Source organism: Toxorhynchites rutilus, chromosome 3 (assembly GCF_029784135.1).
Source record: "Toxorhynchites rutilus septentrionalis strain SRP chromosome 3, ASM2978413v1, whole genome shotgun sequence".
NCBI classification, from domain to species: Eukaryota; Metazoa; Arthropoda; class Insecta; order Diptera; family Culicidae; genus Toxorhynchites; species Toxorhynchites rutilus.
In genome coordinates, this window is record NC_073746.1 from 145,315,754 (window position 1) to 145,340,907 (window position 25,154).

At 39.0% G+C, this 25,154-nt stretch overlaps 2 protein-coding genes across 7 annotated transcripts in view; both read left to right on the forward strand.

Moving 5' to 3' along the window:
* LOC129773113 (uncharacterized) overlaps positions 1-25,154 on the forward strand; it is a 281,523-nt gene that overhangs the window by 48,088 nt on the left and 208,281 nt on the right. For all 6 annotated transcript variants that reach the window (XM_055776668.1, XM_055776667.1, XM_055776669.1 and 3 more), the window contains one exon: positions 23,426-23,493. The gene's annotated coding sequence lies outside the window, so the exon portion shown is untranslated. The remainder of the gene's footprint in view (positions 1-23,425; positions 23,494-25,154) is intronic.
* On the forward strand, positions 1,559-2,022 carry LOC129773545 (cuticle protein 19-like). The gene is made up of 2 exons (XM_055777159.1): positions 1,559-1,634; positions 1,699-2,022. The coding sequence occupies exons 1-2, from the start codon at positions 1,626-1,628 to the stop codon at positions 2,020-2,022; spliced, it is 333 nt and encodes a 110-aa protein (XP_055633134.1). The 5' UTR covers positions 1,559-1,625.

Consider the following 25,154-nt stretch of genomic DNA (forward strand, 5'->3'; position numbering starts at 1 on the left):
TTTAAGATTTCGTCCAATAAATCCAAGTATAAACTAATTGTTGGGTTTATCGAACGAAATCTCAAAATATTCGTTCTTTGTTAAAATACCTTGCTGCTTGCAACGCCGTTTCATATTTCAATATTTAATTAAGCCTGCCTGTCCCTTTTCTAAACATCATGTGATAAATCAAAATGAAAAACCATCTATAACGCATATAAAAAAACATACCAGTATTCGTTTCAGGGTGAAGAAAACAATCCCCAGAATAAGAAAAGACTGACAAAATCACAACCTAATTCTTCCTTTTTCTCAAATCAATATCGCTAACAATATCTAATATCTTCAAATTTATCACTTAGTCAGCTTAGACTAAACGTCGGGCAAGTGTCGATGTCAAAAACATGAGATGCTTGTTGTTTGCGTTGAAGCCTTTCTCGATCCGTTAGACCTTCACCTGAGCTTATGATCAATAAGTGGACACTCAATCATAGTTATCGTTTTGATTTCGGTTACATCATTCAATATTGGCAAGACGCCGATTTTTTTTGCGCAGTATCGGGACTGAATGTATAATTGAAATGATCGAGAACATAACTAAATCTTCTCAAAACACGTCCATCGTTAAACCAGGAAGCCCTCCGCTCGCATAACCGAATTCATAACAGTCTCCCGCATTATCTTCGAACCGACCTGCCGCGTTTATCGACAACAATCTGGCACTTATCGACATTAAGTTTGATTGATGATGCACAAGTGTTTGTTGGTTTTGACAACACCACTAGATGCCCGAGCCCCTCTGCAAGGTTTCTGGCGACGAATTTGCCTCAGTGCGATGTTTGTGGATGGCTAAAGTGGATCACGACTCGGTTACCTTCGCCCGTAGATCAAGACAGTACTCACAATCAAGGTTATCTGAACAGCAGCGACTTCTCGAGCCACCTCAAGTCTTGATGCACCTCGGTGGAACTATGATGATAATGACGTTGTATAAACGAATATTACAATCATGTACACACATCCGATGGACAGCATCTTGCGACATGGATGAAACAAAGCCCAAGCGAATCGCGCAACCACATCGCCATTGACAGCGATGATGGTCAACACAAACTCCGGTAAATTAGCGGTAAATTTGAAAATGCCCCCAAAATGGACACCGACCACCGTCGTTTGTCGGTGGAGCAATGTCGAGACAGGCCTAGAAAACAAGTTCACCAGAGCGTAAATGTTGGTCAGTGAGCGCGAACCGAGGAATTCAGATGAAAGGAAAATTACGGATTGTTTTGAAAGCAAACAGCGTGATTTGATATGGGGCCACAGCCGATACTCATCAAAAGTGTCGAATGCGGCTTTCGAGCAGCCAGTCCGCCAAGGTTGGAAGACCTTTGTGAGTTGAGATGTTCTGCTTAGCCGAGGCAGATGTAACCATGAATAGAATGTTGAAAATTGAAAATTTTACTACTCACGGAATAATTGGGGCCGTAAGGTTAAATCGTTGGTACCTTCGGAAAAGTTCCGTGGGTAAGGTAGGTATAAATGTTCTGTGATGCTGCAGCATCAGCATCAGTCAAGCCAAAGTGTTCTAGCGGTGCGCTATTTTAGATTATTGTCTCCTCAAAGTTCTGTGATACATAATATCGAAAATGTTGAAAGTGAGTATGAAATATTTGTTTTCTCCGCAAACAACTTTAACCAAGCTCTTATGTTTTCATCCAGATTACATTTTTCGCCGCCTGTTTGGTGATCTCCGCCCTGGCTGAATACCACGGTCATGATTATTACGATTATGACGCGTATCCAAAGTATAAATTCGAATATGGCGTTGACGATTCCCACACCGGAGATAAAAAGAGCCAATGGGAACAAAGGGACGGTGAGATTGTCGTTGGGTCGTATTCTTTGGATGAAGCCGACGGTAGCCATCGTGTGGTTACGTACAATTCCGATGATCACAATGGATTCCATGCGCACGTTTTGCGTGTTGGTCACGGTCAGCATCCGCATGGCGAAAGCTATTCGAACATTGAGCAGCATTTCTAGGAAAAATGATGCAAGTCGCAGATTGATAATTTATCATCAGTAGTAGGTTTTGTTGTTGTTATTTGTGTGATTGAGTGCTAATAAATTATAGATTACCAAATATTTATAATACACTGTCTTCATTATTCATTTTATGATGGCACGATGATTATGTTGATGGCAGATGAGACAATTTGTGGGTGCTTCAAGGTAACTTTGTGTTCTTACTGGGGGATTTCTTTACTCATACTCTTTGTCGATCATAGATCCTTACATACATGCGTTTCCTCTCAATCAACCGAAAAAAATAATAATTCAAAACATTCTGGATGTATAACGTATCAATCAAGCTTTGTAGTAAAATTGAGAATAACGGATGCCGTAAATTTTTCTAATGTGAAAATTGGAGAAATAATTCGCATTAGAATCGTTAATTTTCCCATTGGGAAAAATATATTTTCCTGTTTGATTCATAACATTCTCTCAAGATTCGATACAAATGTTCGATATCGCTAAAACCAGAATACACTATACACACTTTAAATACAATGTTGTTACTACAGCAATAGGGCAATCTGTTCCATACTCGATAAACCGTGCATTATAACATGGCCATCATCAAATTGCGATCGAATTCCAATCGGAGTCTGATCCATCGCAAATCATCTGTATGGAAATTAATCGATTGCCTTTTTTTTGATGTTTTTATTCCACGGAGACGAACCAGCGCAGTTGGATATTTCTAGATCAGACATCAGAATGCAGTATGAGGTTTAAACGTCATAACCAACTTGACAGTTGCTCGTACTCTTTCATTTAAAACGTTCTGTTTACATTCCTAAGTTGAACTAAGTGGAACTAAGAACCAGATTAAGTGGAAGTTTGTTTTTTGAAAGTAGTTAAACGTCATTGGAATATAATACTTTTTTTATATGAAAAAAAAACCTGAACCATGTAAATATGTAAATTAAAAATCATTGGTCGAAGCCGTTACAGTATTCTGCAGCAACATGGCAAGTGAGACCTCATAGAACAATCTTTCCCTACTAGTTTAGCTTGTAGTGTACACGTCTTTTTGTTCATTAGTAAAATATTTACGTTTCTTAAACAAATTAAACAGTGAAAATGATTAATCATTACATTTTTAAAAATCTCGGTAGGTTACACTAATAAAGCCTTGCTGGAAGCTGTGGAAGCCAAATACTGTAACATTTCAAGTACACTGGAGTCGCTTTTTACGCGGGGGATACGCGCCGCGTAAAAGAAAACCGCGTAAATTCCAAAAACCGCGTATAAAAAAACCGCGTAAAAAGCGACTTCAGTGTACGACATTATTCAATTATTGCTTAGCCGTCCTAAGACAACAGTTTGATCGTAAAGGTTTCAATAGCTACAAATTCCATTATAAAACAAAGCTATCAAAACTAAACTTAATTGATATCCAAGGATTTTAGAACGATCGTTGATGGAAATTTTAGTATTTTTGTCGTTGATTAATTAGTCCTTTCTACCAGGATATCGTGAGATTCTGGTGGATGTTCGCCAAATATCAAACAAATAGTTATTCCACTTAAATATTCATGCAGGTATGGTCCTCGGCAGGGGGTTTGATTCTCCCATGTCTCCGTAATCTATGAACCAATTTTCATTGAATTTTCAAAGATGGTACAACAACGAATCCACCACAAATTTTTCACTGAGGTCTTATCTTCACTAGGAGATGTGGGCCGCCTTTTTCTTTCGTTTATTCAATTTAGCTGAAAACGATAAGAAGCCAAGTCTTGCAGTGCAATTTTAACTTTAGTTTAAATAGCCAGCCTTCCTCTTCGACATTTTACTTGTCTGAAACATTGCCTGTGGAGGGTGGTTATAATTATATCGCCAGATGATGCAGGTTAACCATGAAAGCTGCCTTGTGATTTTTTTGTGAATTCTGTAGTGAACTGATCCGAACGGGTGCTGATGGATTATAGGGAAGAGATCAACATTTAACCCTTTAAACCTGGTTCTCGACGAAACTTTGGGGATAATAGAGTGTCGCCTTCTTCCAAGTCTTTCCCTCTCCTTTGATTATGAAACTTGCCTGCTATCGGCAAATGTGGAATAATTTTTAATACGCATCGACTCACCTATTCCGTCACGAATAAAACATATGAGAGCGATTAAGGAAACCGCCGTGGAGTAGATATGAACAAAACAGTGAACTTTGATGAACAGCCCAGACACTAAACCATTCACCAAGTGAGAGTTCTTTTGAACAGTTCTTTCGCTCTTTTGTTCAGGGGTATCAATACCGGAGTGAACAACATCATTGAATGTTAGCTGAAACCCAATATACATAGACAGCTTCATAGTTATTCATGTCCTGACATTAATATCGTTAAATTAGATAGTACATTTTCAAATTTGTATGGAATTTATTTTTTGTTAATTAATGGGGAAAGATAAAGTCGCAACTTGTATATGAAAATTCCATTCACACCCGGCAATGCTGTAAGTCTCTGTTGGGGCTCAACTTAGATTTCATCAAAGATCATATTTAATAATAGTTTAATCAACGAAAAAACACCGTAACGACATTTTTTCAATTTTCCCAAACATACCGGTAATGGTTATCACAATACCACATACCCGAAATAGGCTAAACAATGGATTGACCTTGCTTTCCATTAGAAGATTATTTATTTACCTAATTCATAAATTGCTTCAGCTTCCTCCGGATTTTTTTCTGATAATCAGAAAATATATTAATATTACATTTGGAATAAAAAATATGCATTAAATTGAAAATTTACAGCTTTTCGAAAACCAAATTTGACATTGCGAAATGTTGCAAAAAATTCTTATTTTAAATTTTAAATAATATGCCATAATGTGTGAAATACAACATCATTCAAATGTCCACCTAGGGCTTCCTCGCACACCTTGATCCGGAACAGGTAATTTTCGATGACTTTTCGGCACATATGGGGCGGTATCTCGGTCATAACTTCACGAATGTTGTCTTTCAAATGTTCAAGAGTTTGCGGAGAGTTGGCATAGACACGGTCTTTCGCATAACCCCACAAAAAAAAAAGTCTAGCGGGTTCAAATCGCATGATCTGGACGGCCGATTGGCATCACCAAAACGCGAAATTATGCGTCCCTCAAATTTCGTTCGCAATATGGCCATGTTCGGTCGTGTTGTGTGGCACGTGGCGCCGTCCTGCTGAAACCACATGTCATCCGTATCCATATATTCAATTTGAAGCAAAAAGCGTTTGAAATTGGACAATTTTGACGATGTGCTTTATTTTCGATTTTCAATTTGTACCCCAATATGTTCCCGAATGACGTAATCCTTCGTCAAAAAAAATCGGTTAACATGCGGCCATAGCGCTCACCATTCACAGTTACCGTCTCGCCGTCCTCATTTTCAAAGAAATACGGCCCGATGACTCCACCAGACCATAATGCGCACCAAACAGTGACTTTTGGCGGATGCAATGGCCTCTCAACAATCACGTGTGGATTTTCTGAGCCCCATATACGAAAATTTTGGGTGTTCACATAGCCACCGAGCTCGAAATGTGCCTCATCGCTGCAGAAAATTTGATGCGAAAATTCAGCATTTTGCTGCTGTTGTTCATTCACCCAATCGACGTATGCCCGACGCATTCCATGGTCACCACGCTCTAATTTTTGTACCAGTTGGACTTTATATGGATGTAGGTGCAAGTTCAAATGCAAAATTCGCCACAATGATGTGTTTGACAAGCCCAATTGCTGAGCACGCCGTGGAATCGAAACATTCGGGTCATCCTCCACACTGGCAGCAACAGCAGCAATATTTTCGACCGAACGCACATTACGATGATGCACAGGTTTCACAATATCCACTACGGATCCAATTTGTTCGAGTTTAGGCCCTACATTAGCGATTGTATGCTCTGTAGGCCGTCCATGACGACCAAAATCCGTCCGTAATGCTCGAAAAACATTTGCCGGTTTTTCATCATAATTTAACAAAATTAACACGTTGTGCGATGCTAAAACGATCCATATTGTAAAATGGCAGACATTCAACTAACGATATGACGTTTTGATTGACAGCTATGTCGAACGGTTGTCAGCGCAGGGCTGTATACTTTCGGAAGCCCGAAATGGAAAACCCTGTATTATACAAATGATATACATGTATTGGGGAGTAGAACATATTCTGTTATTTTTCAGTTCATTTAAGTAATAAATCGGGATGCCATAACTTGTGCTAAAAATTAACTTTGGGTGTACCGTGGACCGAATAGTCTCTAACGACCGAATTGTGTGCAATCATGTTGTTTGTTTCTCTTCCCCGCAGCGCAAGCAGTGAGTAAAAAACATGCCTGGTTCATTCGTTAAATTGTTTACTTGTTTTACTACCTCGACTGATTCTGTTATAATAAAAAAATTGTCTAATTTCCTATCTAATGGTAACTAGTACAAAATATATCGCAATAATGAGTTTGCGTAATATACATTTGAAATCCCTTAATTTTTCATCACATTTTTCGTAGAGTAACACCCTATATATAAATCAAAGACGTATTCCTACGTCGCGTCAACGTTGAGATGAAATTCAAGATTTTGATTAAATTCTCTTTTATAACGATTTTGCATCGAGATTAGGTAAGATAGACATTGGGTGTAAAAGAAAAAATTGTAAAGCGTTTAGAAAGCTTCAATTTGGATGATAGAAACAACCAGTTCATTATGAATTTTTGGGATAAAAATAAATAATAACACTTTCATAACCACTATCTTTCAAGTTATTCACATCCTAAATGTAATTGAAATCAACTAATTTAGATATCAACCATATCCTGTACTAAATTGTTTCATCTTTCAAACGAAAGCAACAGAATCGTCTTACGTGGCGTACTTTTTAATGTAGAGCCAGTTTGAGACAGTGTCCGAAACAAAACAAAAGTTTTATAACTTTGTCGTTGTTGAAATTCGACCATATGCCTAGAAGGATTTTTTTCATAAAATATGATCGTTTATCCTCTCCTGAGAGATTCTGGATATTTTTTTTTCATTTGAGATAGGTGTTTTCTGACTTTAAGGGGATGAATCAAAAATAAAAATCTCCATTATCCAAAAAACGAAAAATATTTTTTTTCAAAAAACAAATAAAAAAATGTTTTCACTCGATTATATACAGTGATAAGAAATCGGAGACTGTATATAATCGTGTATATGTTGGTGAAATAAGTTTAATGGAACCAAGATCCGTTGATAAAGAACCGGGATATAACTATTTAAAAAAAAAGTTTCCAGTTGTTTTCATCCTTTGGATTAAGTAAGTACAGGTTTGATAGCCATATTCTACTTTTCTACGGAAATGAAAAGGGCTATATCTCGGATGTTTCTCAATGGATCTTGACTCTCCTGGTAACACTGAACTCGCAGTTTGTGTTTTTTTTAATCTCTATATATATAAAAATGTTCTGTTCGTTTGTGTACGCTTCAAAAACTCGAAAAGTGCGGAACCAATTGAGGTCAAAGTTGGACACATTATACAATCCACTTCAAGGAGTGTTGTTACGGCATAAAAAATTGGAAGAAAAATGATTTTAAATATGACCAGAGTGCGTTTCTGAAATTGAGCTTCTAATGAAAATCGACTATTCAGTAATGAATATGTGTTCTATGTGAAGGAAAAATTTTTTCCACGTGTTTGACAAAATCATGGACTTAAATTGTGTTTCGAAGTGATTTAAAAGCGATTTTCCTCATCTATCTCTATATATATAAAAGTTTTTTGTTCGTTTGTGTGCGCGTTAAAAACTCGAAAAGTACGGAACCGACTGAGCTCAAACTATGACACAATATACAAAACAACCAAACACATCTAGGATTGTTGTTACAACACAAAAACATGACAAATTCAACTCAACCATGCAACCACAATGTGCCACAGCAAAGCGTGGCAGGGTACAGCTAGTTTTTTATAAATATTCACGATACACTAAAAAAAACAACATAAGTTTATAGGTCAAACATAACCAGCTACATCTCAATAAGTATATTTATGGAAGATTTATGACTATTTGAACATATACAAAATTTTGCTAGTGTAATTATTTTTGTGTATCCCCTGTATATGCTGAAGCGCCCATAGAATTAATACCTGTCTAACATCCGCTCCGCATAAAAATGAAAAGGATGCCATATAGTAGCTTGTAAGAAATATCTCATTCGACTTCATTCATTTATAGAACTTTTTTGTGACAACTTCACTCATTCACGTTCAAAATTCAAATAATTCCAAGTAACGGTTGAACTTACATTCCAAACGTTATTCCAAAAATAATAGAACACTATACTTAGCCGCTAGATGGTTGCAAAAACAAAAAAAAAAACGAATAATTATTACCGCACTGATTATATTTCCGCAGTGGTTCGTTCGACTGACCCACAAAACTCTTACGATTCAAACTCAATAGTCGAACGGAACACCGGTATGTGTGCATGTATGTGCTCTCAGAATTGGAAGAACGTTACGATCTTGATTTATATTCATTTCAGCAACTAATTTTAATAACAGCCTCGTACCTACACGAGCGAATTTTTCGTTCTACTTGCATTTACGAGACTTAAAAGCAAGGGGTATAATGCTTCTGGCTTCGGCAAGTATGGCTGTTTTCTGCGATTATAATCCGCTCATGCACTTTATGTGTGAGAACCACAGATAAAATAAGCGGTATATCTCACCAGACGCTGGGAATTCGCTGAAATTCTAGAGGTGAATGGTCATTAGCTAAGTAAATTAAGTGCAGTAAGTCAAGTCAGTTAGGTCTGAACGTGTGCAGCGTAATCAATGCAAACTTTATTTATGAAAACATAGATTTCACATGTTCCGGAGCAGTGCGCCTTATTATTAATGTTGAATCCAATTACCATCAGCTTCAACAGTGGCTTGACACCTACGAGGTATATTTCATACCAAACATTAATCGTAACTTTATACAATAATACGAAAACTATAACATGTGACAGACATGGATAGCACGAAGTAAATCAATGTTAGATTATTTTGCGTGCGTGTAAAATACCTATCAATGCTTACTGACGCCAGATACCGATAATCGATCCAAAAATGTCCCGCAAGTAACGTTTTCACCCGTCATCTCCTACTCATTGAATAACAACACACTTCACGAAGCCAACATAGGCGGCTGCCACCGCCGGATGGACTTGTCCCGATATTCTTCCATCGTGGATCAATAGGTTATGTTTAAAATTATGTTACTTTCTTTGTGCAGTGTTTCTCAGCGCGCGCGCAAACAGCTATGTGGCCCATAGCAGTCGAACAATTGTAAACCAAACATGGTTTGGCGAGTTCCTCGTGCGCTGGCCCAATCGCGGCCATTCGAATTGTGTGTGTGTGGAGAGGGGTGGCAGCGAAAATTTAATTGTGTTGCCTACTTCGCGCACCAGTCGAATACTTCGACGGTTCGATTGGAGGGCAAACGGTTTTGGCCTAGACAGGTCAATCTTCGGACACTTTTGCTATTTGCCCGGGAGCGAGAAATGGGCCAACACGGGTGCTTTTCCTGTCAGTAGCACGACTGGAGGAAGGCTAACGGGCGCGCAACGTATGTAATTGCAATGGTTATTGAAAAGGCGGAAATGATCATCGGCCGAAATTGTAAATACCTCTCCAGGTTTTTTCAACGGTTGCTCGCTCGAACTTGACCGAGATTGGGAGATAGTTTCGGGCGTCGTGGCCGTCCACTACTTGCAATTAGGTCAGTGATAGCGAGTGTGTGTCTGTGTGAAATTGTGGGTGGACAATCTTGTGCTAAACGATCCAGGCCTACAATTTCGACAATACTGACATATAAAAAGAAACGAAATTAAACAGTATGTTTGCACCACTCAGTTTAACTCACGGTTTTTATAGCGCAATTTTACTAAGTATAACGTTGCGTTTGTTCGTATTACAAACAGTTGTAAAAATCAAACTTCAAGCCAAGCGTTAATTCGTCATGCAGTCACTACGCTGGTTGAGATAAACAGAAAAAAATAATTATCCAAGATTTAAGTGATCTTTATGGGCGCACGGACCGTTAACGGAGTTTCTTCCGTAGCCCGTGGTGTCGCTAATGTCGGCTTGTGGCGGGGGCGTCAACATGGCACGAGAAACTCATACAAAACGCCCACGCGTTCGAGCCAGAACCAGAAGCCCAACCGCGCCTGGAGTTGCACTTATAATTGAACAAAAGTCAGCGAGAATGGATTGGAACTGCATTGTTGGTTGGCTTGTACACGCCAAGACATCACCAATAAAAATAACAACTTTGCACACCGATATCGACATTCAACGACTGGATGAGCTACGGGTAGTCGAGGCGGCAGTCCAATTGGGGCTGACTTATACAATACGGTTGCGCTGGGGGTTAGGATTGCGAATATAACTGGTATTATACGGTTATGACTGCGAGTACGCATTTACTTCAAGGAAATGAAATCACTCCGTGCTCCATTTGAAGGACATCTGGCAGTTTGCGCGGTAATTGAAAGTGAAAACATTATTGGTCGGCTGGTACTATAGACGCACAGCGTAATGGGCTGACGTGGCGAGTGGTGAGATTCTGAATGGAAATGCCTCTTGTAGATGAGTATGATGTAGCCCGACAATGCTTTAAATAATTATCACATATATAAATAAAGCGTAATCAGCGTGAATTAATTAATGTTTCTAGAATTAATTCTTTGATTTTTATACAAAAATTGAAAAAAGGGCATGTAACGACAAGTTTAAGAGATTTAAAATGTATATTACGCAAAATAGTTCTTGCCATATATGTCATAATATATACCATTAGACAGCAAATTCTGTATTATGAAAGCTTGATTTTAGCTTCAGCTCCCGTGAATGTTGTATACAATACGAAATTGTGTGCAATAATTCGTTATATCAAGTTATTTAGACATACAGACATTATGATAGGAATAAAGGCGTTTTTTTATGTGGCGGTGTGCTGTGTATTTGTGAAATACAGTCGGAAAAGACGTATTAAAGCGATTACGATCCACCAGTGGCAATGTGCCATACAAGAATAATATCAATGAGGAAACGAATGAAAAAACTGTTTTCAATATGTTTCTATATCTCTGTAACAGCAACACTAACTAATGGACCCGGATTCATTCTACCAGTTCAATTCTTACAACCCGTTTGAAGGATATGCAATTCATGTAACATACGGCTCTTTTCAGGGCGACCATTTGGAAAATTAAGAGAAAATTAAGATACCAACAATCATAGTCCTACGTCAAGCTCCCGTCCGTACCTCTAGGCACAGGCCTTCCTACTTAAAGAAATCTATTGCGAACTGATCCGAGTGGTGAACTAAAACAAAATAAATTCAAACAATGGAAATCAGACCAAAATAGTACATAAAGTTCCTAGAATATTTCTAAAGGTGATGGAAATTGATGTTCAGCGAAGAAAAACCATATGGAAAACATTTGATGAATGAAGCGCTCAAAATTAGATAGCATTCCCCATGCCATGGCTCAAAGGATGACCAACCAACGGCTTGGTATAATAAACATTACTAGAAATGTTCTGAAACTTTTCACAATTTCAAGTAGCATACCACGCCTAGAAAAAAACAATTGCACATGAAGATAGAGTAGATTTTAAAGTTTAATTAAGAACGGGAAAAACCTCATGTAATCGTGCTCGTTCCGTTATAAACGATTGCGTTTATCAGGGATTCATTCAAGTTACCTTATGCACGGAGATTATCGACATGTTGTTCCTAACTTTGCTTTGTCAGATTCTATTGTTCTATTATCAACAACATAGATAAAAAAGTTTCATTCTGAAGAAACGGAATAATGATGCAGATAATGTACTTAAAGCTAATGAATACGGTGCGTACCAGTTACCAGTCAACATATTACTCTTTTCGTCAACCTAGAACATTGATGAGACAAGAACAAATCGGGGTATCTGAAAATTGGTCTACAATAGCTTACTTTCCATTACTAGATTTCACCCACACAAAAACCAACCCAAGTGAAAAATAAAACCGTTCAGAAAACCATTTGAAAACAATTAAAATAAAACCGTTCAAAACAGTTTGAAACTCACTTGAAAAGCCGTTTTATAATAATAAAACTATTGGAAAAAATAGCCTTGCATCGTTGAAAGTAATCGTTGCCAGACACTCCAATAAAACCTTCAACTAACCCATTTAATAAAACAGTTTAAAAACCGTCTATTAACTGGTTAAATACTGATTGTTAAAACAGCTTAGTAATAAAAAAAATCAGAAAAGCGTTTAGAAACATTTTAATGAAAACACGTTTGATAAAAATCGTTTAAAACACGTTTAAAAACCGTTCAATGAAATAATTTAATAAAACCGATGAATATAACCATTGTAAATACCATTTAATAACCGTTCAATAATAATAAAACCATTGGATGAAACCGGTTAAAACCCGTTCGATGAAACGCATTGAAGAAAAATCGCATAAAACCTTTCAAAATATTTTTTTACATTTTAATAAAACCGTTCTTGAAATCTTTTAATTTTTTTTTTTTTTATTAAATCGTTTATTTTTACAGGCTCAGTTACATAAGTTTAAAGGAGCCAAACTCCTATCTGTATAGTTACAAGTATACATAAACATTTTTTATTAATTCTAATGTTAATGAGGTAGAGAACCGATTACTCGCGGCTTACTCGAGTTTAGAAGGGTGACATTTTGTTTCAGGAAAAGGATGGGATATAAGGATATGTTGACAATGTTCACACTCACATTCGCACTCACATTCATCATACTCAATTCTTAAGCCTATCTTATATCTAACATGTATTTACATTTCACCTTATTCTATTGTTAGTAAGAAGGGATTTGATTTCTCGCGAAGGAAAAGGAAAAGGAGAATATAAGGATATAAGGACAATCACACACGAAGATCGATAGCTTTTAGGAAGACATATATTTGGGACATGTAATCAAGGTCTAACCGAGCCAACACATCTCTCACCGGCATATTGGGCTGCCTTCCTCTAGCCCGAAGAGAGTTTTCTAAATTCGATCTGGCAACAAGATACTCCTCGCACGACCAAACAACGTGTTCGATGTCGTGGTAACCTTGGCCACAAGCACAGATATTGCCATCGGCAAGATTAAAACGAAAGAGTAGCGCGTCTAACGAACAGTGATTGGACATGAGTCGAGAGAAGGTGCGAATAAAGTCCCGACTTAAGTCCAGACTTTTGAACCATGGTTTGAGGCTAACCTTAGGGATAATCGAGTGAAGCCACCGACCCAATTCATCTTCGTTACCCGGAATTGAGCAATGTGAAGGGACCCAGACAAAGGTAATGACATAACAGCGTCTGGTTAAAGCACTCAAATTTTCTCGTATTCTCTCAAGGAAGTACGGCGAGTGCTTTTCCGGCCTCACTGAACGGATAGCTTCGACAGAGCTAAGACTATCCGTTACAATGTAATAGTGTTCAACAGGTCGTGAGGCGACGCTGTCCAGCGCCCAATGTATTGCTGCCAATTCAGCAATATACACAGAGCAAGGATTCTGAAGACTGTGGGAGGTGCTAAAAATTTCGTTGAACACTCCAAATCCTGTGGACTCATTCATAGAGGACCCATCAGTAAAGTACATATTATCACAATTGACACGCCCATACTTTGCATTGAAGATCGTAGGAACGATCCCCGATCGATGATAATCTGGAATTCCATGGATTTTCTCCTTCATGAACAGATCAAAATGTACAGAGGAATTGATGTAGTCAGGAAAACAAACACGGTTGGGAGTATACGAAGAAGGATCAACCTGCATGGAGATGAATTCATGATATGAGCTCATGAATCCTGAATGAAAATTTAGCTCGATAAGCTGCTCAAAATTTCCGATCACCAATGGGTTCATAACCTTACACCGGATGAGGAACCGAAGCGATAATAAATTGAAGCGATCTTTTAGTGGGAGTAGGCCTGCCAAAACCTCGAGACTCATGGTATGCGTTGAGGGCATACATCCCAACGCAATACGGAGACAAAGATACTGAATTCGCTCGAGTTTAATGAGATGTGTTTTGGCAGCTGATTGAAAACAGAAACTGCCATACTCCATCACTGAGAGAATAGTTGTTCGATACAACATTATAAGATCTTCGGGATGGGCTCCCCACCAGGTGCCGGTAATTGTACGGAGAAAGTTTATTCTTTGTTGGCATTTTTTACTCAGATACCTAATATGGGCCCCCCAAGTACATTTGGAGTCGAACCAGACCCCAAGATACTTGAATGACATAGCATGAGTGATCGGTTTACCCAAAAGTTGAAGCTTTGGTTTTGCTGGTCTATGCTTCCTAGAAAAAACCACCATCTCTGTTTTCTCCGTGGAGAATTCGATCCCTAGCCCAATGGCCCAGGTTGAAAAATTGTTCAAAGTATCTTGTAAGGGTCCTTGCAGGTCGGATTCGTTTGATCCTACGACAGACACCACTCCGTCATCTGCAAGTTGTCTTAGGCTGCAATTTTGTGTAAGACAATTGTCGATGTCGCTTACATAGAAGTTGTACAAAAGGGGGCTTAAACATGAGCCCTGGGGGAGGCCCATGTAGGAGACCCGATTTACTGTCGAATCCCCGTGAGAAAAGTTCAACTGTTTCTCACAAAGCAAGTTATATAACATATTATTCAACAGAGGCGGCAGACCCCGAGAGTGTAATTTGTCTGACAAAACCTCTATTGAAACAGAATCAAAGGCCCCCTTTATGTCCAAGAATACTGAAGCCATTTGTTTTTTTTCGGCGTAAGCCATTTGAATTTCTGAAGAAAGCAACGCAAGACAATCATTCGTCCCCTTGCCCCTGCGGAACCCATATTGTGTATCTGAGAGTAGGCCATTCGTTTCAACCCATCGATCAAGGCGAAACAAGATCATTTTCTCCAACAATTTCCGTATACAAGACAGCATTGCTATTGGACGGTACGAATTGAAGTCGGATGCGGGTTTTCCGGGTTTTTGAATAGCTATAATTCGCACTTGTCTCCAATCATCTGGAACAATATTATGCTCCAGAAACCGATTGAATAAATTCAACAAGCGATGTTTCGCCACATCAGGGAGGTTTTTTAACAAGTTGAACTTAATTCTATCCGTTCCTGGAGCCGAATTGTTACAAGAAAGGAGAGCAAGAGAGAATTCTACCATCGAAAACTCGGAATCAAGATCGCACCTATCTTGTGGTATATCTCGAACAATTTTTTGCACAGGAACGGAATCGGGACAAACCTTCCGTGCAAAATTAAAAATCCATCGATGTGAATATTCTTCGCTTTCATTCGATGAAGAGCGATTTCTCATGTTTCGAGCCACTTTCCATAATTTTTTCATTGACGTTTCTCGTGACAAACCTCCCACGAAATTTCGCCAATAAGCACGTTTTTTCCCTTTGATCAAGTTTTTAAATTGATTTTCAAGGTCCAAATACGTTTGAAAATTCTCAATGGTTCCACGTTTCCGAAAAGCTTTAAATGCGTTCGATTTATCCTGATAAAGCTTGGAACATTGGCTATCCCACCATGGATTGGGAGGCCTTTGATGAAAAGTGGAGCCTGGGATGGGTTTCGTTTGAGCGCGAACCGCGCTGTCATATATCAAACGAGAAAGGAAGTTATACTCCTCCAATGGAGGCAAACCATCTCTGGAATTGATGGCTAGAGCAATTGCGTCCGCATATTTTTTCCAGTCAATGTGTCTTGTGAGGTCATATGCCATGTTTATAGATTCAGAAGAATTCGAACCAATGGTGATGGAAATTTTGATTGGCAAGTGATCACTACCGTTGGGGTCCTGGATTACATTCCACTTGCAATCTAACGATAGTGAATTCGAGCAAAGCGAGAGGTCAAGAGCACTTGGGTTAGCAGGAGGTTTAGGAACACGTGTTGTTTCCCCAGTATTCAAAACGGTCATATTGAAGCTGTTACAAAGGTCATATATCATCGATGAACGATTGTCGTCGTACTGTTCCCCCCAGGCAGTTCCGTGAGAGTTGAAGTCTCCCAAGATCAATCGTGGCTCAGGAAGGAGTGAGCACATGTCAACAAGTTGCTTGCGGCTAACCGCAGCTCTCGGAGGCCAATACAAGCTGACAATACAAAGGTCTTTGCCTCTGATGTTTGCATGACAAGCAACAGCTTCGATCCCCCCAATAAGTGGAAGGTCAATTCTAAAAAATGAGTGGCACTTATTGATCCCCAATAGCACCCCTCCGTATCTGTCAACACGGTCCAAGCGTATAATATTAAAATCGTGGAAAGAGATATCATCTCGCGAAGAAAGCCAAGTTTCGGACAGAGCAAAAACGTCACAATTGAAGTTATGAATTAAAAATTTGAATGTATCCAATTTAGGGATAAGACTACGACAATTCCACTGTAAAACAGTGATATCTCCGACCTCTCTATTTGAATTAGACATCAAGAGAGATAATCATTGCAAGGAGGGGCCATGTTTGCATCAATTGTTGCAAAATTGTCTTTAATACTGGAAGCATTGAAATGACAATGGTTCTGATGGAGTCGGAAACATTAAAACACTTGAAGATTTGGTCCAAAAGGTCAGACAACTTTATAAATCCCGATTGGGGAGTTGAGCTGGACGGAAAAATAGGGACATTTGGGGTTTTTGATGTCCCCTCGAGTGCTGGGTCGTTCGAAGGTGAACTATTCCCACGGAAGCCAGGAGGAACCTGATTTTGCTTGTCCGCTGCACTCGATTTTTTAGGCATGCTAACAGGAGGTATAACCGGAGGGGCTTGTCCTTGAACTTTGGGAGTGGTCACATTTTTGCGCCGGGGATTCCCTTGGAAAATGAACGGTGTGCCCCCGTTAGCTGTGTCCGCTTCCATTTCGTCAACGGGTAACGTGGCGAAGACATTTTGTGTGATGATTGGTTGTTGTTGTTGGGCCAGTGGAGAAGCGCCCTTTAAAATATCCGCAAAAGTGCGTTTCGAGCGTTCCTTCAAAGAGCGCTTCTGTTTCTCCCAGCGACTCTTGTAAGTTTCACAAACTGAGAGCTCGTGTGGGGATCCCCCGCAATATGGACATTTATGCTCAGTCGCACTGCAGGATTTCCCCTCATGTTGCTCTCCGCAAGTGGCACAGCGCTCCTTGTTGGCACAATAATCTGAAGTGTGACCAACTGACTTGCATTTTTGGCAAGTCATGGGCTTTGGCACGAAGAGTCGCACAGGCAGTCTTAATTTGCCCACCATGACGTAGTCAGGGAGAGCGGAACCAGCAAAAGATACTCGAAACGAGTCTGACGGCGTGAATTTAGTTTTTCCCTTTTCTTGGGATACTTTCCCTAGTTGGCGGCTGTCCAAAATTTTAACGCCCACCAACGGGAGTCTTTTAAATTTACCAACTCCTTCCTTTATCATTTCACACGTCAGACCCGTTTCAGTTATCACCCCCGAGATTTCTACGTCATGGGACGGCACGTAGACACGATACTCTAGGGAGAATCTCTCGTCGATCACAACTGCATTTGCGTGTTTCCGATCACTCACGACAACACGCAGTTTGTTCGGTCTAACCTTAGAGATTTCGACCACGGAGGAATAATATCTTGCCAGATCTTTCGAAACCTGAATGACATTGATGGATTTTCCGTTCGGTTTGGGCCGGAAAAAAACAACCCATGGGCCAGCTCCAGGTGAATCTTCTGGATAGACCTTGACACGAGGAGAGGAAGCAACTGAGGGGGAGGTCGAGGTCGATTGTTGAGCGGGAGCGGGATCAGTAGGGCTGGGAGGCAAGTTCGGGAGTTGAGCGGAAACGGGAGCGGGAGAATGAGGGGGTGAAGAGGAAAGGTTTGCAAATTTTCTTGAGGGAGGCTTGTTGAGGTGAGTTAACTCTTCCTGTAAAGAGACATCTTCTGAGGGGGGAACGCGTTTAAGCGACTTCCCAGCACCCGTAGCTGGGGAGGGGGAGACAGTGGATTCGATATCCATGTCAACGCTTTCTTCCCCTTCTGCCATTTAAAATGGCAGATGTACACTTTCTTATAATTTTTGCAATTTTTTTTTTATAATTCCTTAACCTATTAATTTGAGTATACTTATTATGCACACCAGTGCGGATTATTTATAACGGTGCTGCGTGTTGATCGTTCGGTACAGCTGAACCCGTGTATCGCACCACGCGGTGATGATGTCGAAGACGGTGCTACGGCGATAACACACCAGCACTCAGCGCTCGCGTGCAGCGTTTCTTCCTCTCGCTTGTTGTGTCTGCTTCAATGAATTCACAGGGAATCCCGTTAGTGTCCAACACTCACTTCACCAGCCACGAAAATAACGGTATCACTTCAACGATGGACGATAACGATATAAAACCGTCCGGCGGCTTCGAGCTTAGGAAGACGAATGTGAAAAAATCTTTTAATAAAACCATTTAAAAACCATTTAAAACCGTTTAAAAAATCCGCCTAATAAAACCCTTCGAAAAAAACCCGCCAATAGAACCGGTTGAAAGTCGTTTCAAACTCCTTTCTCCTTTATTAAAACCGTTGAAACTCCGCTCAATAACACCGTTCAATAATAATAAATACATTTAAAAAAACGTTTGATAGAACTAATCTATAATAATAAATCTAATTAAACCCCGTTTAATAAACTAAATTGAAAAAATCGCCTAAAACCATATAAAACAGTTTTAAATACTAAAACAAATCTAATACAATCGTTTAAACCGTTCAACGATCGTTTGATAACGTTGAATAAAATCGGTTACATATAGTTCAAAAACCGTTCAATAGAACGACTCAAAAACCGCTTAAACCGCCCAATACGACCAATTAAATGCTGTTTAGCAAAGCCGTTTAGTAATAAAAAAAACTTTTAGAACTAGTTCGAAAACATTCTAATGGAAAAACGTTTAATAAAAACTATTAAATAATTTGTTAATAACCGTTGAATAAAACCGTTTAAAATCGTTTAAAACCCGTTTCAACACCGTTCAATAAAATCATTTTAAATACCGTTTGATGACCATTCAATTATTTAAATAAAAGTTGGGTAAAACATTAAAATCGTCTAGAACTGTTTCAAACAGTTTGAAACACTCCAAGACCGTTAAACAAAAAAATATATAAAACCATCGAGAAAAATCATCTAAAACCTTCCAAAACAATTTTAAACACTTCAATAAAACCGTTCATAAAAATTATTTAATAAAGCCCGTCCAAAACCAATCAGAACCGTTTAAAATTCGCTTGAAAAAAAAAGATTAAAAGCCGTTCAAATCCCTTCCATGTGTTAAAACCGCAACCGCGCAAAACATTTGATAAAAAACATTCAACCGTTGAAAATAAGTTTTAAACCTTTTAAATCTGTTCAATAAAACTATTTAGTACAACCTTTCAGTTAAACCGTATTATAAAACCGCTTCGCATCAAATGTCGTTTGATACGTTGAGTCCCTAGAGTTCCTAGAGACTGACGTTGAGCTTTTCGTTAGAAAAACGTTGATCACTGGGACTGACAGTTACAAAATAAGGAAATATAAAAAAACAATTGTTTGTTTTGCGATTTGTGACTACTTTCTAGTCGAATTTCTAACTATTTTCTTTCTATACAATAAATTCTTTGGGAGAGGGAATCGACACTGACATTGTGCAAATGCTCGTGATGCGAACTGAACGGAAAGCGTAACAAGAACAATTCGGGGCTCAACGTGTTAATTACATTGCGTTCAATAATAGTAAATCCCTTTAATAAAATAGAGATTTATTATAGAGTTATGGCACTTCTCAGCATTGAGCTGGAATATTCACGTACCCTCGGGCTTCTTGAACTTTATTATTGATTTGCTGGATTTAATATTATTATTATGATTATTATTACCCGGTTGGATAAAACGAGTGATGATAAGAAAACCGATGAAACGCCGTTTAATAAAACCAAATACCCTATTTATTTAGTGTTCTTTTTCATAAGAGTTCTAGATGAATCGCTTTTTGATTAAACCTCTACCGGATGATCCCTTCTGATCTTTTGAAGGATTCAAAATAAGACTTCTGAAAAGATGAAATCCTTCCAGTAGATGATATAATGATTGATCACTGTCCCAATAAAGTCTGCTTCATTTAATATTGGAACACAAACAATTACGTGTAGTTCAGTCATTTATTAACGAATTCATAATTTGTTTTTCATACAAATGTAGCATTTTCTTTACTCTTTCATAAAAAAAATTTAAAATATTATTCATTGCTGTTTCGAAGAAATTCTCGTACTTTTCCCGTAATACGGCACATTAGGCGGCGCATACCCTTTTCATCCACCGTTTTGGCGATTTGATTCCACCAGTTCTTCATTTGAGTCATGTTCCTAACAAGTTTTCCCTTTGCCTTAAGCCTCCGCCCAGTATTTCTCTATCGGCCGGAACTGGGGGCAGTTTGGGGGGTTGAGGTCCTTCGGTATTACGCTGACCCCGTTCGTTGCGTACCATTCCATAACCGTTTTGCTGTAATGGCAGCTTGCGAGGTCCGGCCAAAACATTACTGGACGGTCGTGGGCACGAATAAACGGCAGAATCCGTTTCTGTAGGCACTCTTTTTTGTAGACTTCTGATGTCATTGTCTTGTCAGTGAGAAAGACTTTGGTTTTCTGTCCACAACTGCATATCCCCTGCCAAATCATGTACTTGCGGGCGAATTTATCCGCAAACACGAACTTAAATTTTGCAGGTACATCCCCCCGAGCCGTCGCCAAATAAAATGTTTGACCTGGGATTTGCCCAAAGTCCGCCTTCACGTAGGTCTCATCGTCCATCAGAATACATCCGTCGAACTTGGTCAGCACTTGGTCGTACAGCTTTCGAGCACGGATTCTGGCCACATTGTTCTGCTTCAGCGTCCGATTTGGCTGTTTGCTGGCTCGGAATGACCTTATTCCTTCCCGGAGACGAATTCGTCGCACCGTACTGTGAGCGGCCTGGAACTTATTGGCCAAATCGCGGTCTGAAAGATTGGGATTCCTCTTGACGGCCTTGATGACTTTCCCACGCAGTTTCCGGTCGACAGTTCCACTCCGACGCTTCGAATGCGGCTTCCGAGCCGTCGTCAATGTTTCCTTGTACTGCTTGATAACACGCCATACGGTATTTCTGGGCATTTTAAGCTGTTTAGCTAGCTTAGATGCCGACAACAATGGATTTTCAAGAAAACTGTGCACGATTTTATCTCTCCATTCGGCTTCCATGGCGGTTGTTTACAAAATGCTATCGTTTGGTGTTATGACATAAATACATGGTGAAAGGTAATGAATTTCCCGACACGTGGGTGAAAAAAGTTTCCAAATCCGTCCACTAGGAGCGCACAATGAGCAAAAGAATTTGTTCCAATATTAAATGAAGCAGACTTTACTCTCTCCATGTTCTTTTTTTATATGGTAAGTTAATAGATACGCGTATAGCAGTGCACGTCTTGCAAGTCCAGGCTTCACGAGACGAATCTTCCGGAGAGCACAACTCCCCGGATAACTTAGATATACTTTGGTATATAAGAGTATTCCTTAAAATGAATGAAAGTAGACTTAAAAAAACTTGTTTTATTGCAAAATCCGCAAAAAAAAAGTTTTAATCCCAACAGTAGTTTGCTATCATCGTAAAACTCCATCTTCAAGTAATGGTCTGCTCCTAACACAGAGAATGGAATTTAGTTTGAAACCTCCTTTCAACCCACCATACAAATCAAAATCATTTTTAAATTTTCGAAGTTCAAGATATCATAAAATCTAATACATTTCAAGTCAATAGCCATGTAAAAATAAACGAATTAATAAAAAAAAAAAAGTCAATTGCCAAATATATTTCGAGACGAAATTTTAAATCTGAGAACGAAATGTCCGAACTTCACGAGAAATGATTGGCGGAAATTTTGTTTTTCATCTATCAAAATGAATAATAAGTTCTCATCAGACCGCTTCAAGACGTCAACAAGTTTGCATGAAACATCAAGGAAAAATTGAATAAACAACATGTATTTTCACGAAAGAAGCAACAGTAGCCGTTTATACCGTACTTTTGATACGCCTCGAAAGGTTTTTGAATATTTTTCACTCTGAATGCGTCAAAATCAGCAATTTGTTTTGTAAACATTGTTCCGCCGCAACATATCTGCAACCATCGTACCGTGCAGTGAACTTGAATCAACAAACCTTGACATATATATTTTGTACCAAAATGACTAATGAAAATCAAAGTTCAAAACCGGCTCACAGCAAATTGTTACGCTCCAAATCCTTGCATCCTTTAATCGTTGGCCCACGGGTTTCTTTCTGAGTCCGTGGATTACTAAATGAGTTACATTGAATTTATATTTGTGTATGGTTTTTTGAGGTCAGAAGAATTTGGATCATAAACAATTTTAATACAAGTGCTTTGAATCAAGTTCACTCAGTGTAACATAAATCCGTGTGTTAATATAAATTTTCATCGATATTAGTTGATGAACTGAACGAAATTGTTTTCCGCACGGTGGTTTAAACATAGATGGCAATTCATAAATGAATTCTTTAAATTTCTTGAACCCTTCAGTTAAATCAACAAATCGGTAACCTAAGAATAAAAACATTTAAATATAATTTTCGCTAATCAAAAACGGAACTGGTGAATCTCACGAAAATGAACGAGTCATTTTAGAATAATATCCCAATCAACTATGTCCGTTGTCCAAGCAAAACGATTCTGAAGCCCAATACATTGTCGGGACAAAATTCTCCGCCATGTGAGATACAGTATAACGCAAATCGTGTGCAAAACGATGGAACAACACCGACAAACCCGAACTGATACCGAAACGTGGCGCAGCCCATTTCCGAGGAAACGCCACGATCTTTTGGGGGTAGAATTGGCGAAGGAGCCCGAAGCCAACATTGTGTTTTGCACCATACAAAAAGGAAGAAAGGAACAAGAAAAAAAAGTCAAATACCGAACAAGCGAGTGCTCTTTGGGCTCACCTTGGATATTATAATTGAGATATTAATCTGTACTCTCGGGTATGTTTGCGCTCGCCTACAATGGCAACATGTTGTACACATGGAGAGTGAATAATCAAACGACCTAACGAACATGTAGAATGTTGCGGCAGAGTGATACACTTTATATCATGGGTTCGCCATGCCGTGTGGAGAGTCGTGGTGGGGTAAATGTTATTCCGGAACAAACGGTGCTCGGGGAGAATATTAAGTACAATGTGCCTCGAAATAGCTTGAAACCGCGTTGTGTTTAGGTATAGAAATGCGTAATCATGACTCTTTGACATTTGCCACAAATTGGACACAATGTTTTATAGTGCTACTATATAGTATTATTTTTTCCTGTCTTTGCAGATAAGTCAACAAAATTCTCCTTGATTGATTGTCAAGCGAACCAAGCGAACCTGGAAACAACATTTGAGGTAAGTTATCATCTTTCAGTCACATCATCAGTAGCCATGACAAACCGCATACAACCACAATAAAACACCTACTAAATGAATGAAACTGTAGTTTAGGATCGTCAACTCTGCCTGCGAATGACGGATATCGATAGTAGCATGTCCGAAAAGAACCTGAAACTATTGAGAACCAGAACAGAGGGTCCAAAGCTCCTAAGAAGGATGGTTGTAATAGCTGTTATCCATTCAGAAAATATGACGGGTGGGTTAGAACGTCCCATTGAAGTATTTCAGGCAGGTTTCAACAACTTGAGCATCATGAGGCCAAGCGTAATCGTGCAGTAATATCGTTTCTTTGCTCACATTGTAGTCGTTTTTCTCTCAATGCTCGACTCAAACGCATAAGTTGTGCTCGGTCGCGAGGTTTCGTGATAGTATAACTAACGATAGTAGTTAGTATAATAGTGGTTTGAACAGTTCATAACGTACAACCGACGGCATTACAGGGTGTATTATATGCCGTCATCGATACCTCGCCATCTCATTCATGAAGCAGATATCATTGGCACAGCAATGCTGCCGATCGGTTATTTGTAAAAGGAACCTCATGTGTGCAGAGGTAAATAATCAAAAAGGTTTCATGAAAATTTCGTGATCCAGGAAATTTTGAAGATAAAGTTTACTTTCATATGTCTGTAATATACTTGTTCTAAACCTTCAAATGTTGCAAAAAGGATTCTTATGACATCTGATCCTCTGATAAACAGCTCGCGAAAACAAAGATCGAAGAATTTCTTTCGATTGAATTTCTTTCATCAACTGCAGTGAAACTTTTGCAAAATATAGGAAACTGGAAACAAGAATCAAATATGGTAAATTAACATATTGTAAATAAACGTAGATGAAGTATGAAGAAAAAAAGGGTAAAATTCGGAGCAAATAACGCTGCAAAAATTGACACAAGAGGTGATGTACCCGAAAATTCCCGACTCCGAAAAGCGGTGTGCGTATACCTCAAACAGACGTACACATTTTTAAGTCACATATTTGTGCATATACTGTGCATCATAATGGTGTCAGTAAAAACTATTAATGTCTTCGGCAGAATTATGTATTTCAATGTCACCTAACACTTCGTGGAAGATGTTGAGTTGATATAATGTAATTAAGGAACAACTAACAGTGATAGGCACAAACAAATCCACACCCAATTGAAACCAAAGTATTCCATTATTAAAAGTTTTTTCAAACTTTTCGGTATTCCAGTCAATACTACTTGAAAGTAGGTAATTAGTAGACCATTTTGTCATTTCAATATTGTTGAATTATTAAAAAAAAAACAAACAAAAATGTAGAAGTCTCGACGAAACTTTACTGGGAAGTACTGGGAAGCCGTGGTGCGGTCCAGTCGGTCATTGGTTAGCATCAGATGCTCGGAATCTCAATGCAAGAACGGACACGCTAATTATCCGGGAAGTAAAGAAAAACCCACGAACGACCATTCGGCCGATTTAATCAAGGTTGGATCTAGACCTTTCCAACTACACCATTCGACGACGCTAGGTGGAACGGGCCCTAAAGATCTACTTCGCCAAAAAGCGGTCGATAACCAGCAACATCAACCAAAAAACGAGGGACCATGTCAACAAACCGCTGGAGTTCTGGAAGCGAGTTATTTGGTC